Genomic DNA, 15,775 nt, shown 5'->3' on the forward strand with positions numbered 1-15,775 from the left:
TTTTTGTGTTGATACTAAAATAAGAGCTATTACGACATCCAGGAAACTCTAGTGCCCTCTGTTTTGGATGCTCTAAAGGGAGATTCATCTGAAATGTATGGCAGTAGAAATGCTGGTGAAGATGATGAAAAAGCCTGGAGATAATCCGACAGTCATTAAGATTAAAGATGAAGATTAAGGTCCCAAATCGGCCTTTTGGAGATATGGATGTAGAAATAGGAGCCTTCAGCTGATCTCTGTATGCCATCAGGTCAGCAGGATTTATCCTGGATTTTCTCCTCTGATTTTAACAAATTTGCATGAATTCAGTTTGGAAAGGAGTTCAGTTCTGCACATCTGCAAAGCATAATAATTTTTAGCCCATTTAGTTCATTTTGCAGCTACAGGTTAACTGAATTAATAAACCCAAGGTGACATCTTAGTCACATAGTTTTGGCTAATGTATTCTAAAATGTACTTGTTTATAGTATTTTTAGAAACATTGTGATGAGCGTTTAGGAATGAGGCAGTTACCAGTGTAAGAACCAGTGTCCTCATTTTCCTACATTTATATTCATATATATGAGAAGGAAGATGCTATGCTTACTGCTTTTCTTTTAAAAATGATTGTGTTGGAGATGCATTTTATATACAATTTGACTTTCCCAGCAGCATGGATTTTTCTGCATTATTTCCATTCATGCTCACAAACCAGGAAGTTCTGGTAGCAATGAAATGAAGAAAAGACATAAATATATATTTTTAAAATTATAACACGCTAAACCCCAAGAAAGCTGTAAAAGGCAAATTAAAGTTTAAGTGACTTGTATTTATATGCACAGCCTTCAGTTTGTGAGCGTCAGTAGCATCTGGCTTTCAGGTTGCAGGTCCCGGGTGTATCTTCCTGCCAAGATAATTGATGCTGACCTGTGACTTGCTCCGTTCATTCTCCTGCTGAGGAGCTCTGTCGCAGTGCACGGCGGTGGATGTGCAGGTCCCCTTCTGCAGGGGCAGATGTACCTGTGTGTCACTGGCAGTACTCTCGGACACCCGAGAAACTGAGGGAAGGCCTGTGACGAGCCTCTGCACGCTGCTTAGAACCCGGGTGATTCACCTGTGGAAAAAGTACCAACGCAGACCTTCCCTGAGGTGTTCCTCTGTAGTGATTGAAACATCATCTGTACCATGCATCGAATAACCACTGCTCTTTTAGATAACACTGTAACACTTGTACTAAAAAATTGAAGAATGAGGTGTTTTGGTTTTTTTTTGGCAATGGCATTTCTTCTTCCTTAGTATTTGGTTGTACTCAGGCCATTTTTGTATTATAGCAAGTTGCTCTCTTTCTGCATTTGATTCTTGAGTATAATCCTTTGCCTGTACCTGTTGTTACTGAATTCTGTTATACTGCTGTCACGCCACTTTTGTGTTTTATCAGGATCATCCTCAAATGCCATAGTGTTCTTTGTAGCTTTTTTTTTTGGTAGGTTTTTTTTTGTTGTTTTTGTGTTTTGTTTTTTTTTTTCCATTCCTCCCAATTTTTGCCAATGGCAGTTCTGGTAAGTGTATTCTGTATTCCCTTGTCTAAATCATTAACGACAATGTTGAACAAAACCAGACCAGCAGGCACACACCCCCTTGCAGGAACCTCCAGTTTGACAGCAAGAAGTTGGTAGTTTCTTGTTTGAGTGCAGTATTCCAGCCAGCTGTGCATTTATATGACAATGACATCATTAAACAATACAATAATACAATTCAGTATCAAAAGTTGCATTGTGCAGCTGTATCAAGTATCTGTGTAAAAGTTAAGAAACTTCGCATTAGCCATCTCTTACGAATTCTCTCAGACTTTTACAGGGTGTTGTGGGGAGTTGCATTGGTTCTGCATTGTTTTCCTTGAAAAATCACAATGAATGATTGTCATACTGCCTTGTATGTGGTTAATAACTTGGTATGTTATGAGGTATTGAAAAAGGGTGACTCATCTGCATTTCCTCTGATCCTTTCTAGTTTGTGAAGGAAAAAGGGATTGATTTCCTCTCTGAAGCCAAGAAAAATCTGGTAGTATGTGAGAGTACATGACAAAAACTCCGATTAATAATCCCTTTGTTGACAGATTTCAGTTGCCTGTAAATAACTTTAAAATAATTTAGTGTGTGTTAGCATGATATATTTCATATTCTTCATTGTTCTAAAAGTTAAAACTCGCATTCTGGTTTTGTCCCTCGTGATATTAAAATAGCATCGTATACTTTTTCAGTGTATAGACATTTGTTAATGTAGCCAGTCTGAATTCCGTTATTCGTAATTGTCTGCATCAGCAAGAATGATTCCCGATGTCTGCAGTGTGTGCTGGAATACTTACATTATAGCTGTGTTCTGCCTTCTGTATCTGTCAGGGATGGGGCTGCTTGTGGAGAAGTGCAGAGCCACAAAAACTTTCCTCTTGTATTCGTTCTCTGGTGGTTGTGATGGGTGCTTCTGATTGTATACTGCATTAATAGCCAAAAAGGGTGCTAATCTGACTAGCTCTATCAGAGACAGATGTTTCAAGTTACTTTTTTCTGCCTTTGGCAGTCACTTCCACAACTCCTTTATTTACTTGCGGAGGGGGGAAAAAAGGCATGGTAACCAAGACAAGAAGTTGTTACGCTAGTACATTAACTATATCATTTGCTGTATAGAGAGCTTTAAAGATTAATGTTCAGTGTGTTTAATTTATTCTTTCTTTTGTTTTGTTTTGCAGTAATCCAAAGTCTGCTAATCAGAGGATAAACAAAAAAGTAAACAACGATGCATCATTAAGGATTCAAAATTTGTCTATTTTGGTGAAACAAATAAAAACTTACTATCAGGTCAGTAATTATTTTGTGTATTATATTTTGCCTAGAATGTTTTTAAGTGTTTTTTTTTATAATTATGCCTTTAAGGGTAACAAAAATAAGATGAATATTTTGAGATACTTGTATTGATGGTCTCGTTTATAAATCTGGTCAAATTTTTTATCCCTATCAAACTTACAGCTACAGTAGTAGTCTGGAAACACTCGTATGTGAATGATGGTCTGCTTATATAATAGGTATTCTGCATGTTTGATTACTTATATAGTACATTAAGCAGCATTGGTTGGTATTTTCTGAATCGAAGCAAGTTTTCTGCCTAAGAGAAATTAATATAATAGGTATTCTGCATGTTCGATTTACTCATATAGTACATTAAGCAGCATTGGTTGGTATTTTCTGAATCGAAGCAAGTTTTCTGCCTATGAGAGAAATTATTACGTGTGCATTTAGTCTGTCAATAGAGTCTTTGTAAGGAAAATGGGATGAAATTGATTGATTTTAGAATTAATTTGATTTTCAGTAGGAAAAAAAACAGTGAGGTGATAACAATTAAATGGGATTTTGTAGTAAATGTGTTGATAGGCTAATTTAGAGCTGTGAAATAGCCGTTGAATTTGTGTGTGTTTTGTGTGGTAAGGAAGAGCTTGTCCTATGCCTTCTAGATGCAGAGCCTGGACAGAGTGGTGTCGAAGTACACATGGACACGCTACAGTAGGACACTGCAGATATCTCCCATGTCCCTAATAGTGTGTCTTCTAGTGTCCTTCCATGCTTCCCTGAACCTTTCTGCCAGGAGAGTCCCGATCTGGGAGAAAATCTCTTGATTTGCCTCTTACAGCAAGTGTGTCATGGCAGAGCCTCTGCTGTTGGATGCTTTTCCTCATGTGTACACACATAGTATACGTTCTCAAAAACTCTACAGTGCAATGAAAATTCCCAGCTGTCACTTACTGCCGTGGTCAACCACCGTACATCTTTTTAGCTAGCGCTTTGTGCGTGGGCGTACTTCACACTGTTCTTTTCTTGGCAGGTACTGTATGTGGGTATAAATGCTGCCTGCTAAGACCGGTATGCTTTTCCGTTTCCTGATGGTAGTCATTTTTGACTGGGCATTAGTGTGTCACAACTGGTGCAACAGAAGGCATAAACACTGACTTTATTTGAATTCAAGTAATTCCCTATGCTTCTCTGGCCATACAGTGTCAGCCTGTTCTAATGCAACAGTGCCAGGCAGAATCATTTGCGTTTTGGTAGTTTACCTTTAGAACCAGAGAATGGTTTGGGTTGGAAGGGACCTTTAAAGGTCATCTAGTCAGACCCCACTGCCATGAGCGGGGACATCTTCAACTAGACCAGGTTTCTCTGAGCCCCATTGAACCTGACCAGGAATGTTCCAGGGATGGGGCATCTACCACCTCTCTGGGCAACCTGTTCCAGTGTTTCACCACCCTCAGCGTAAAACATTTCTTCCTTCTATCTAGTCTAAATCTACTGTCTTCTAATTTAAAGCCATCACCCTTTGTGCTATTGCAACAGGCCCTGCTAAAAAGTTTGTCCCCATCTTTCCTGTAGGCCCCCTTTAAGTACTGAAATGCTGCAGTAAGGTCTCCCTGGAGCCTTCTCTTCTCTAGGCTGAACACCCCCAACTCTCTCAGCCTGTCCTCACAGCAGAGGGGCTCCAGCCCTCTGATCATTTTTGTGGCCTCCTCTGGACCTGCTCCAACAGGCCCATGTCTTTCCTGTGCTGAGGGCTCCAGAGCTGGACACAGTGCCCCAGGTGGGGGTCTCATCATCTTTGTTCTTCTCTAATTACAATTGTGTCTTCTTTTTCCAAGGAAGCTTCTTTACTTCTCTACAGCATCACGAACCTTTAGCTAGGTCCCAAATCAGTCTTTTGAGCCTACGCGTTTCCTGGCAAAGTAAGATTGTGGAATTGTTCTCAGCAGCTGGTCAGAACTGATAGCCCTTTACGTTTTGGTGGACTTGAGAGGTTTAATACAGTGAGCTCCCATGACTCCCATGGGTGCTCTGTCAGCGTCATTTGACACATGATGTGTGAGTCTTTAATAAAATAAATGCTAACAAACTCTAAAAGTTTTGAACACGCGAGGCAGAATTTTGTAAATAGGCTTAGTTTATTTTTGCAGGTTAAACAACAGTTAAAAGAAATAAGTGAATTTTGGGACACATGGGTTCCAGTTTCAGGTTTTTAATAGAAGCAGTAATTTCAAAAGTAAACACAAATTGAGAGCAGTGGCACTGAGCTTACTGATGAAGTTAACACTGTGTGACAGAAAAGGTGGTAGACATCTTTGAAGCAAGGTAGAGGTGTTATAAGAAAAGAGGTAATAGTGTCATTACTCCATAGAGGACACGTTTCTTGGCTACCCCTGCTTGGACTCTGCTTCACAGTAAGAAAAGCTTTATAATAGCATCATGGAATTATTTGAGCTATTACAAAAAAACGCACAATAAAAAAGCCACCAAGCCCCCACTTTTTAAAGCATGTGATTTTCTTTTGTAGTACCTATAAATACTCATTGAATTCCTTATATTTTATCTGTTCTTTACTGATTAAAACCTTCTGTGGTATACTTCATATATTTTTTTTTTTTATTTGAAAATTGTCTGTATCAAGATCTCAGAAGTACAAGAGTCGTAGTTGATTGAAATTCATGATATTTGAGTAGGTCTCTCCTTATAATTTATCTTAGGCATGTACAATGAGAGTATTAATCTAGTCTTTTGAAAATACTTCAGTCTAGTATTAATCAATGCAGATAGAATTTTTCATGTCCTATATTAACTGGTGAGAACTTTCAAGAATAGCTATAGCTAATAGTTTCCACAGGTGTTTTTCAAGTAATACTGTCATTTTTCAAATTTGACATAAAATGAATTGACTTACGTTATGTTTTTAGCTCACAATATGACACCTAGCATGTACCTTTTGGATGTAAAGTAGTGATGGTTCTGGAATACGTTGCTTTTGAGTATGAACATTTTATGTATTAATGAATGAATCTGTCCCTGTGGGCAAGCAAAAAACATGACTCCAGAGCTGCTGATAGGATGGCATCTGCTGTGAATAAACATCTGGGAACAGGAGGAAGACTACTCTGCTTCAGAAGAATTAGGCTCTGTCTAGACTGGGGATTTGACCTGATTACAGCCATTACTGGCTGACAGAAACTATCCATTGATACGATCTATAGAATAGATAGGCCAAGCTGCGGCTCGGGTGTGTGGAACTTACCAAACTAAAACTCTGCCTGATGATGCAAATAGGATTTTGTACCTTTATACTCAGGATTGTCCCAGCATAACTGCGGCAGAAAAACCTGTAATTTTCACAACCACATTTTGGTGAGGCCACCGAGACTATGGACATGAAATAGAGGAAATTGATCTTTTGTAGTATAAATGCAACTTAGAGCCAATAAAATAAACATCTATCAATAAGCTAGTCAGAGAAACGTGAACACTTATAATTTAAAGGAGTTTTGCTACGTTCTGAGACACTGAGGATCTAGTTAGCTTAAAATCCATAAGCCAGCTCATTGCCATGAGAGGATTTTACTACGTTGAGATTTTACTGTGTTGGTCTTGCAAACCAATAAAACAAGGCTTTTATGGAAGTAATTCATACTTGTATGTTTTTTTTAATTGGAGTCCAAATAATTTAAGTATTGAACATGTATGTATGAAGACATGAAAAATTTTAAACTACTCATGTAATACTAATCTCTCTTTAGTGGTGGTTAGCATTTGATGTTTGCTTTCATTCAATACATATGATTTAAATAATATTTTAATTGACTTTTGTAGGAGAGTTTGCAGCAGTTGATCATGATGTCTTTGCCAAATGTATTAATAATTGGCAAAAATCCTTTTTCTGGTAAGTTTATTTTTAACTAAGATGAAAATTTGTATTGGTGTAATAATTTGTATTATTTCACTGGAAATAAAATTCATATAGGATTGAGCTTTTCAAAAGAAGACTGTGTATAAATTCTTTTAGCAAATAAGTGGTTTAATGATGATGAGTAACATTTTCTTTGTTCACACCAAAGGTCCACACTTTACAAATATGTGTGCTGTCCAAACCTCAGCACTGGCTTTCATTAGGATTTATACTGAAACGAAGTGCGTTTTCCAACAACCAATGAGCCACTGATATGACAAAGTATAAGTTTCATGTATTCCCAGCTACTATGCTTTCAACTTTCTTTACCTAAGCCACCCCAAGAAAATTGACAGTTCAATCCATCTCACTTGATCCAACTCTAATCCTTGTTTTTCCCTCCCCCAAACTCTCCTGCTTCTCTTGCATCATTACCTGAAAAATATTGCAGTTACCTTCTTGCTTTCTCCCCTGAACTGACGCTGTCTTCTCCATGCTCCCACCTTCTCTGCTTCCAGCTCTGAGAGTTGCAATTTTCAGACCGAGACAATTAGCCTGTATGGACCCAGCTGACTATCCACAGCCACTTGGGAATCTCTGCACCATGCTCTCAATTCCAGAAGCACGGAGCAGACACACCTGGCCTGCATGGAGCCACTATGGATTGGGCAGAATTTATTTACTTGGGTCTAATGTGTCCCATGTGTTCTACCTCTGATGTTCTAGCACCTCAGCAGAGAGGTTAGGAACTGCTCTAACAGGCTCTGTAGCTTCCCCTGGCTGTTTTTATTTATTTAAGATGTCTTCTATGCCATGCTTCCATGTGTGTGAGACAAGATTTTTGTCATGAGCAAGAAGAACCATCTGTGTTACCTCACTCTTCAATTCCAGGGTTCATAATGTTGATATTTTCCATGTCGCATCTGCATATATCCCATTTATGTAGGTATCTTGATTTAATTTTTTTTTATTTACTTTCTGCTTTTGAATATTGCTGCTTTTGCTTCTGAGGTCACAGCCTTTTAAGTTTTTATATGTGTAGATGCTCTAATCTATGATATGCACCAAGAAGATACTGAGAAAAAATATACCTTAGCAATATCGTCTCATATAGGATGAAATTGTATTAAAAATGCACTACAAAACCTCACAAAGTTAATTTAGTATTGAGTTGTAAACGTGAAAACCTGTGTTTTAATTAATAAGAAAGCTTCTTCCGGTTTTGGGACCTCAGCTCAGTCTATGTAGCTTTTGTGGTTTGGCAACCGGAACCTCTGGTGGTGTACACATTGCTCTCCTGTGAGGACGTTACTGGATTTTTGAGAAAATACAGACTGTATTGTAGCATAGTTGACATATTAAAAATATTTGTTATGTATGGACAATATTCTTGAAGATGTTTCAGATTCCTGCTTCAATTCATCAGGGAGTTTGATCTGAATCAGAAGATAGATCTGTTGCTTTGGGTTCCATCCAGAACCTTTCCCCTGTGAAAGTTAAGACTGCTCTTGCTGGGTCAATTAGAAGAGGACCTCATCTCTACAGGGACTTTTATGCTTTTTTCCTTTGTTGGGCAAGCATAGTGAAATTGGTGACCTTTTGAGAGACTTGCTATGTAAATCTGATTGCATCAAGGCAAGCCCCCGTAGTAAAAGTTGATTCTCTGATAGCGAGTAGGATTTGTCCACTAAAGCTTAGGCTGTAGCTGTGATTTTTTTCATAAGTGTGTCCCAGTTTATTGCCTTTGCACTACTTCGCACTTAAGGAATGATTAGTAAAGAAGTAGCAGAAGATGACAAATTGCAGAAGGCAAGGGCAGATAAGATTTCAGGATGAGAAACGTGTTTGCCTGTGTCAGAGGCAGTTGGCTAATCAAGGGAAATGCAGATAGAATGCTGGAGTTGAGCTTTGGTAAAAAAGAGGTCATCAGAGACTTTATCAAGAAACATTTCAGTTGAGCTAATTGGCAGGAAGCCAGTTTGAGGAGAAAACCGGAGGAGACAAGCTACAGCCTGTGACTGTAAATGTTAAATTACAGAGGAAAAGGAGAAAGGAGATAATGATGAGGTGGATGTTCTTTCACGAGGGAAGGGAGAGGACTGAAACAAGTTCATATTTCTAAGGGAGCAAGCCAGGGGAGGATGGAAGGCTACAGAGGGCATAAAAGTCAGGGATCAGAGTGAGTGCAGGGAAGATCAAAGGATAGGGTAGGGTAGGGTAGCGTAGGGACAAAGTTCATGTAGCAAGTTGGAGGGTGTAGAAAAGAATGATCTATTTCTGTATTTGTGATGGAGAAAAAGGAAGAAAAACAGGCAAGATGGTTGGTAGCAGTGGGAAGCGGAGGTTGTTCAATATTTTGCTGCGTTCTCTTAGGGAATGTGAGGCAGAGATTTGGAAACAACATTCAGGTAGGCTTTTGAAAGCTAGTCAAGAGATGCTGAAGCAGTGAGCAAATAAGCGCTCAAAGAGAAGCTCAGGGATTGCTTAAAAAAACCCCCTAATTAATTTATTGGGCTTAAGTGAATGTAGGATGCAAGACACTGGGATGGATTCCTTCTTTTACAGAATTCTGGTTAACCCTTATTGAATAAGACAGGCAGCCAGGTGGAATTCCCCTTCTGTAGCTGAAGTAGTGTGCTTCTGTTGAAATATGGTCATTGATGTTTTCTGTTTCTATATTAAAGACTTCACAGCTGAAGTTTTTGGGATACAAGAATGTATCAGTGATTAAAGATCTCCCATTTGAGTTCATGTTCTTTTTAACATATCTACTTGACAAACCTCTTTTGAAAAATTTAAACATTGCATGTTCATTGGAATTATATGTATCTGCCTCTAAAAGAAGCAGATTGAGTCAATGTTGAAAAAAGGGCTCTCCAGTTAATATAATGTACAGAGAACTCCTGAAGCTATGAGGAAGGTGGAGAAGCTTAGCATCTGCCTTTAATCTCTGCTTCATGGCAGCAGGCTTGACTCTTTACTGAAAGCTAGTCGGAAGTTACTGAGTGTTCTGTGTCCTTTTAGGTATTTTCTTGATTTCTTTTTGCTTTCCTCTTTTGATCAAGATTACCTCATGTGTAACTCTTTGAGAAGGATTTTACATTTGCTTCACTTACAAAACACTGTAGTGGATCAAATCAGAGGACAATTTTTCAAGTGCTTGTAAGTGAATGGTTACGTCTTTCATATGTGGGGGTTCATCCAAAATAGACTTAGTTGCCCAATGTAGAAGACTGCAAACTGCCACTCTGGAAAGAAGGTTCTGGTTGAGCTTTCTTTCAGATGCTGATAATCATCTCATGATCATTGGACCTCATCTGTGATTACCAACGTAGCCCTTTAAAAAAAGGGACTTCAGTAACTTGGGTCAAGTTCAAGAACGACCGTGCATACCTTAGTCCGTGCTAGACATTCACTGCCGTGTTTGCTCTTGGGACTGAGTCAGTCTGTTTGGGATGGTAGTGGTCACACCAGCTGTGGTGCAGAGCACACTTTTGCAGAATAAAGGTCAGATTTCTAGCCAGACCCAGCATTATTACGTTTGACAGCATAGCTTTTGTCTGGTTAGCTAACAATGGAATAAGCTGTTGGCTGTAATCCAGAGTATATTGCAGAAAGGATGCTATTAGGACCCTTTCATGCCTAGATAGCCCCATGGATGGTGTTTTCTGTTTCAGTAAAGCAAAATGATATATGACCATATAGACTTTAGTTCCAACTAGCCTAAGCTGTTTTGCCATTCCTACAGCATTTGCTTTATGGTTGCTTATATTCTAGATAGAGCATATACTTAGTAGCAGGACGAGGACATTCTGAGTGTAAAAAGTAAGAAACATCCTTACTAATCTGTAAACAGAGTTCTTTAACTTAAGCTTCTTTAGGAGATTAAGATGCTTAAAGCCAGATTTGAAAATACATTTTGATTTTTTAGATGTTTAGATTAGAATATCTAATACAGCTTTATAAAATAGTTTAAAACAACTTGTCCCCTACCTCTTACAGCATAGGGGTGGCACATAATTTAAGCATGTTTGTAAGTATCTTGAGATACCTGAGATTACAGTTGAAAACTTGATTGTAGGTCTCCAAAGCACTTTTGAAAATGTCACCCCTATGTTTTGCTGCACAAAGGGCTGAAATTATGGTTTTTCCATTTGGAACTATTGTGGATGTTAAGCTGTTTGTTAACGATGAAAGTTGGCAGTTAAATGGCAAAAAGGACTAAGCTGAAAGCTGGACAGATGGGGGTTTCTTCATCTTTTTAAGATAGGTTAACATAAATTATATGAAAGTAATGAGAAAACCTGATGTTTTCTGAGGGGTAGGGGAAGAAACTCAAATTACCATTTTACACCTACCATATTTTTGTTCTTGTTTTCTACTTAGAGCCAGGTACTGAAGAAATAAAAAAACTCCTCCTGCTTTTACTTGGTTGTGCGGTTCAGGTAGGTTTGGTATAAGTTTATATCTGTATGAAATTATTTAAGTGTTACCTATCTCTTTTCCTACTATTTTAATACCTGAGGTGGTGTATAATTTTGACCTTCTTTCCTATAGCCGTACGATCGCCTTCCTTGAAAATATGGATATTCTTACAGTTAAAATGGCTACAGCTGTACACTTCTTACATTTTATTGAATGAATATAGCAAACTGTGTATGTAGAATTTCTAATAGTTTATTAATTGCACTAGTGTTACTTCACCTGATACTGTAAAGAAAGGAAGAAAATTTTGATAAGTAGCTAATTTGAGAAACCTCTTTCTTCCCCCTTTTCAGTAGCTGTTTTTTCTTTATAATTTTATTAGTGTTGAAAGTTGTTATAATTACTGTAACATGGCATAAACTAAGGGTTTATCAGTCAGCAGAATTATTGGAAAATAATTTAGCAACGTGATCATTATAATTTCAGATTTATCATGTTTATCTCTTAGAAATAAAAAGGAAGAATGAAAATACTTGTGAATGTTTTTTTATATATGTACCTGTATAAAACAGATACCTTTATTTTTAGTGTCAGAAAAAAGAAGAATTTATTGAAAGAATCCAAGGTCTGGATTTTGACACAAGAGCAGCTGTTGCAGCCCATATTCAAGAGGTACATTATTATTTTTGTGCTTTTAATTTTTTTTGAAGGTAGAATATTGTATTGTAAGAAGAGTAATCGAGCTTTTCAAAAGCAAGTACATGAAATACGTGATTTCTGTAACTATTGTTTTTAGTAAGCAAAAAATGCCTTTCTTTTTTAGCTTGATTCACAGAAAGATTTCACGATCAAGCTCTTTTGGATTACATTGTTAAAACAGTACTAAGGGGCAAATATGTTGCTCCAATAATTTCTTAGAATTACAGGAAATTTAGTGAAATTTTCGTATACGAACTTATTTATAGCATAGAGTTCAAATCCCATGTATGTGATACGTAATGTATATTATGTCATAGTCAGCTTTGGCTTTTTATTTTGCCAGAAGTACAAGTTATTACTTTCAGGTAGATGAGAAACTATTCCATAACATACAATTTAATCTATTTTAAATAATTTTTTCATACCTTTTCTAGAGAATTTAACCCATAGAGTTTCAGCTTTATTTTTTTAGGCTTCCTTTCTACTCTTATAATTTAAAGAGGGTGTTTTTTTTCTCTTCCATTTCATTCCGTGTAGGTGACTCATAATCAGGAAAATGTGTTTGATCTGCAGTGGATGGATGTCATTGTATTGACACAAGAATATGTTGAACCTCTCCTGAAAAATATGGCGTTACATTTAAAAAGACTTATAGATGAGAGAGATGAACACTCAGAGGTACAGATGTGGTTTGTTGCACAAGAGAAATATAAGAAATATTTTGAAAATTATACATCTTTTATAACTATAACCATTTTTATAACTAGTAGTTTAATATATGTTCTGTTAGCATATTTAAGCAAGGATTCCTTACTGCCAGAAAGTTGTTTGAGGTAGTTATGGTGTGCATACTAGTTGTTGAATACTGTGGCAAACTAGAAAAGATAATAGCAGATGATCTTCTTCATGTGACCAGCATCCGAAACAACTTTAAATAACATTCATCTGCTGTTGAAAACAGAAAATCCAAATCTCTATCGGCTGAAGTTTCCAGGAGTCGGTAACCTGTCAGTTTGCAAGCCAGTCACTGAAAGGTGCCTGTTACATTACTGTATCGTATTGTACAGCTTTGAGTGAACTGGAGCAGAAATCGTGCTAGGAGATGAAGTCTTACAAGCTTATCGCGAGGTACAATCGTTGTACTGTGTGCGAATCAAGAAACAGAAATGTATTTAAAAAAAATTGTGAGTTATAAATCATCTTGGTGGTCTCAGATTTGCCCCTCAGTAGAGGGTGGATATGTTCATATTGCAATTATTCCAAATATTCCTTTGACAGTTAGCAACTGTCTTTCCAGTTCACTCCCTTGATGAGAGTAAAACTGAAACTTGACCGTGAGGGGAGCGGATGTGTGGTAATCCTGTTTTGCAATGCAAAGGAAAAGTAACTTTAAAAAACAAGACATCTTCATATTAGGATAACAACTCTATTTATATGATGAAACAGGAATATTGCTATAGGTCTGATGCTTTATGCAGTTGACAAGGATGCTGCTGCTCACTGAAGAACACCAGTTTCTTTAGAGATTTATATTTATGCTCATGTTCAAGGAATTCATGCCATTTCATTATCCATCCGTTTCTAAGCACTGATAATTTTGTGGCAGTGTGCCCAGGTGGCCAAGAGGGCCAACAGCATCCTAGCCTGTGTCAGCACTAGTGTGGCCAGGACGACCAGGGCAGTGATTGTCCCCCTCTACTGGGCACTGGTGAGGCCCCACCTTGAGTGCTGTGTCCAGTTTTGGGCCCCTCACTACAGGAGGGACATTGAGGGGCTGGAGCGTGTCCAGAGAGGGGCAACAGAGCTGGTGAGGGGTCTGGAGCACAAGTCCTGTGAGGAGTGGCTGAGGGAGCGAGGGGTGTTCAGCCTGGAGAAAAGGGGGCTGAGGGGAGACTTTCTCGCTCTCTAGAACTCCCTGAAAGGAGGGGATAGCCAGGGGGGGTCGGTCTCTCTTCTCCCAAGGAACAGGCGATAGGACAAGAGGAGACGGCCTCAAGTTGCGCCAGTGGAGGTTTAGGATGGGTATTAGGAAAAATTTCTATACCAAAAGGGTTATCAAGCATTGGAACAGGCTGCCCAGGGAAGGAGTTGAGTTGCCATCCCTGGAGGTATTTATAAAAGACGGGTAGACATGGTGCTGAGGGACATGGCTTAGTGGTGGTTTTGTCAGTGTTAGGTTAATGGTTGCACTCAATGATCTTACAGGTAATTTTCCAGTCTAAACGATCCTATGTTTCTGTGACTTGGAAGTCCAAATTTGAGTAGTTTTAAGAATAGCCAAATGGTTCTGTTAAATAGCTGTGACTATTTGCTTTAAGTATAGAGGTGAACGTAGGGCTTCTAACTTCTTTTATGGCAAAACTTTTCCATTATTCTTGCTTCATTTCAGTCTTCGATTTGTTAAGGCAGTGAATGATACTAGTTTCTGACATAAAGGGTGCTCTGAATGCAATTCTGTGCCTTTTTTCCTCTCTCTGTTTTTGTTTATTTTTTTTTATTTTTTAATAATTCCTTAGACTATCATCGAGCTCTCAGAAGAACGCGACTGTCTCCGTTTCCTACCTCATGCATCAGCAGCACAGTCACCGTGTGGGTCTCCGGGCATGAAGCGCACTGAAAGCAGGCAGCACCTGTCGGTGGAGCTGGCAGACGCCAAAGCAAAGATCAGAAGGCTGAGGCAAGAGCTGTGAGTACATGCAGATGGCAGAAGTGCGTTAAGAGTCGCAGGCTTTTAAAATTGTGTTGATTTTGCACAAAGTAGGGCAAAACCTAGACGAATTCTTCATTCTTTCAAACTGTAAATTAGTTTTCAATCCTTTTTTTAGTTATTGCACCCCAGGAAACATGTTCTTAGCGTGTAAGCATATTTGTGGACCGCTGTCCAAATACAGCTTTTCATCTGGGTTTGTCTTGATCTGTATTATGAACTATATTGATGTTTTAACCTTAAGCATGCTGAAATCAGTGAACTAGTGCTATGGTAATTTTGTATCTCTTGTGCTCTGAACTTTCTGAAAAAGAAACTATGTTTGAGCGATCAGACCTTGCATTTACTGGCAGGGGTGGTTATTTGTGTTTGAGGAGTAATGTAGTTTGTAAAACGAGTAAATTTTATAGCCTGGGTCAGTTATGGTTTCATACAGTTTCCAACTTGCTACGTTCATCCAGTTAAGGGAGCGCTCTCTGCTCCCCCTGGGGCTGACCCCTTGGCTAAGGGGTATGTTCCCCTCCTTCACCTCACCCAAGTACCATGAAAAACCACTCACATGGTAACAAAGATCTTTCTGTCTTGGTTTTTCATGTTCTAATGAAAATCTTTTTTATTCCTTCTATTTTATGAAGAAAACTGATTCGGTAAGTATCAGTGGGTACTTAGTCTGTCTTCATAGTTTAGGAATAAATCTGGGCAGTAATGAAGAGTTATTTAAAGAGGAAGAATGATAGTAGGCCAGTGGAGAATCTGTTTCTCCCTATAGCAATGTGTAATGCTCTTTTAGCAGAGTGGGGTATGTGCAGTTTAAACTTAAAATGCAAATGTTGGTTCTGAAAAGATTCAATACGTATAGTAACTTGCCTATAGTTTAGAAACAGCACAAATAAAGGTTTTTCATCTCGTGGAGACGGGTAAAATTAAGTTAAAAGTTGAAGGTAGCATAAAGTCACAATTATCAGCTTGCTGGTCTGCTCTTACCAGAGTCTGTTGATCAGATCATCTCTAGCTGGCTGGATTAAGTATCTGGTTGATTTACTCAGAGGATCCCCTTCCCCCACTACATCTCGGTCTTCATGAAGAGCAGAGGACAAAAAGATACGGCTCTTTTTTTCTGATGTCTGTATTATTATGTGTCTACTGAAATGAGCCCGCCCAGGATATTCTATAAACAGCTGCACCAAGAAAATTAGTGAAAAAATTGCTGTTATTAGT

At 38.4% G+C, this 15,775-nt stretch overlaps 1 protein-coding gene across 23 annotated transcripts in view; it reads left to right on the forward strand.

Annotated features, from left to right (window-relative positions):
- CCDC88A (coiled-coil domain containing 88A) overlaps window positions 1-15,775 on the forward strand; it is a 76,589-nt gene that overhangs the window by 17,707 nt on the left and 43,107 nt on the right. For 21 of the 23 annotated variants that reach the window (XM_074578586.1, XM_074578589.1, XM_074578587.1 and 18 more), the window contains exons 4-9: window positions 2,726-2,834; window positions 6,651-6,720; window positions 11,113-11,171; window positions 11,740-11,823; window positions 12,388-12,528; window positions 14,367-14,536. In XM_074578586.1, coding sequence (XP_074434687.1) covers window positions 2,726-2,834; window positions 6,651-6,720; window positions 11,113-11,171; window positions 11,740-11,823; window positions 12,388-12,528; window positions 14,367-14,536 — 633 coding nt within the window. Of the gene's footprint in view, window positions 1-2,725; window positions 2,835-6,650; window positions 6,721-7,244; window positions 7,468-11,112; window positions 11,172-11,739; window positions 11,824-12,387; window positions 12,529-14,366; window positions 14,537-15,775 lie in introns of all 23 variants that reach the window. The other 2 variants (XM_074578582.1, XM_074578583.1) reach the window with 1 other exon arrangement.

The sequence above is a fragment of the Larus michahellis genome, chromosome 3 (genome assembly GCF_964199755.1).
Source record: "Larus michahellis chromosome 3, bLarMic1.1, whole genome shotgun sequence".
Lineage (NCBI taxonomy): Eukaryota > Metazoa > Chordata > Aves > Charadriiformes > Laridae > Larus > Larus michahellis.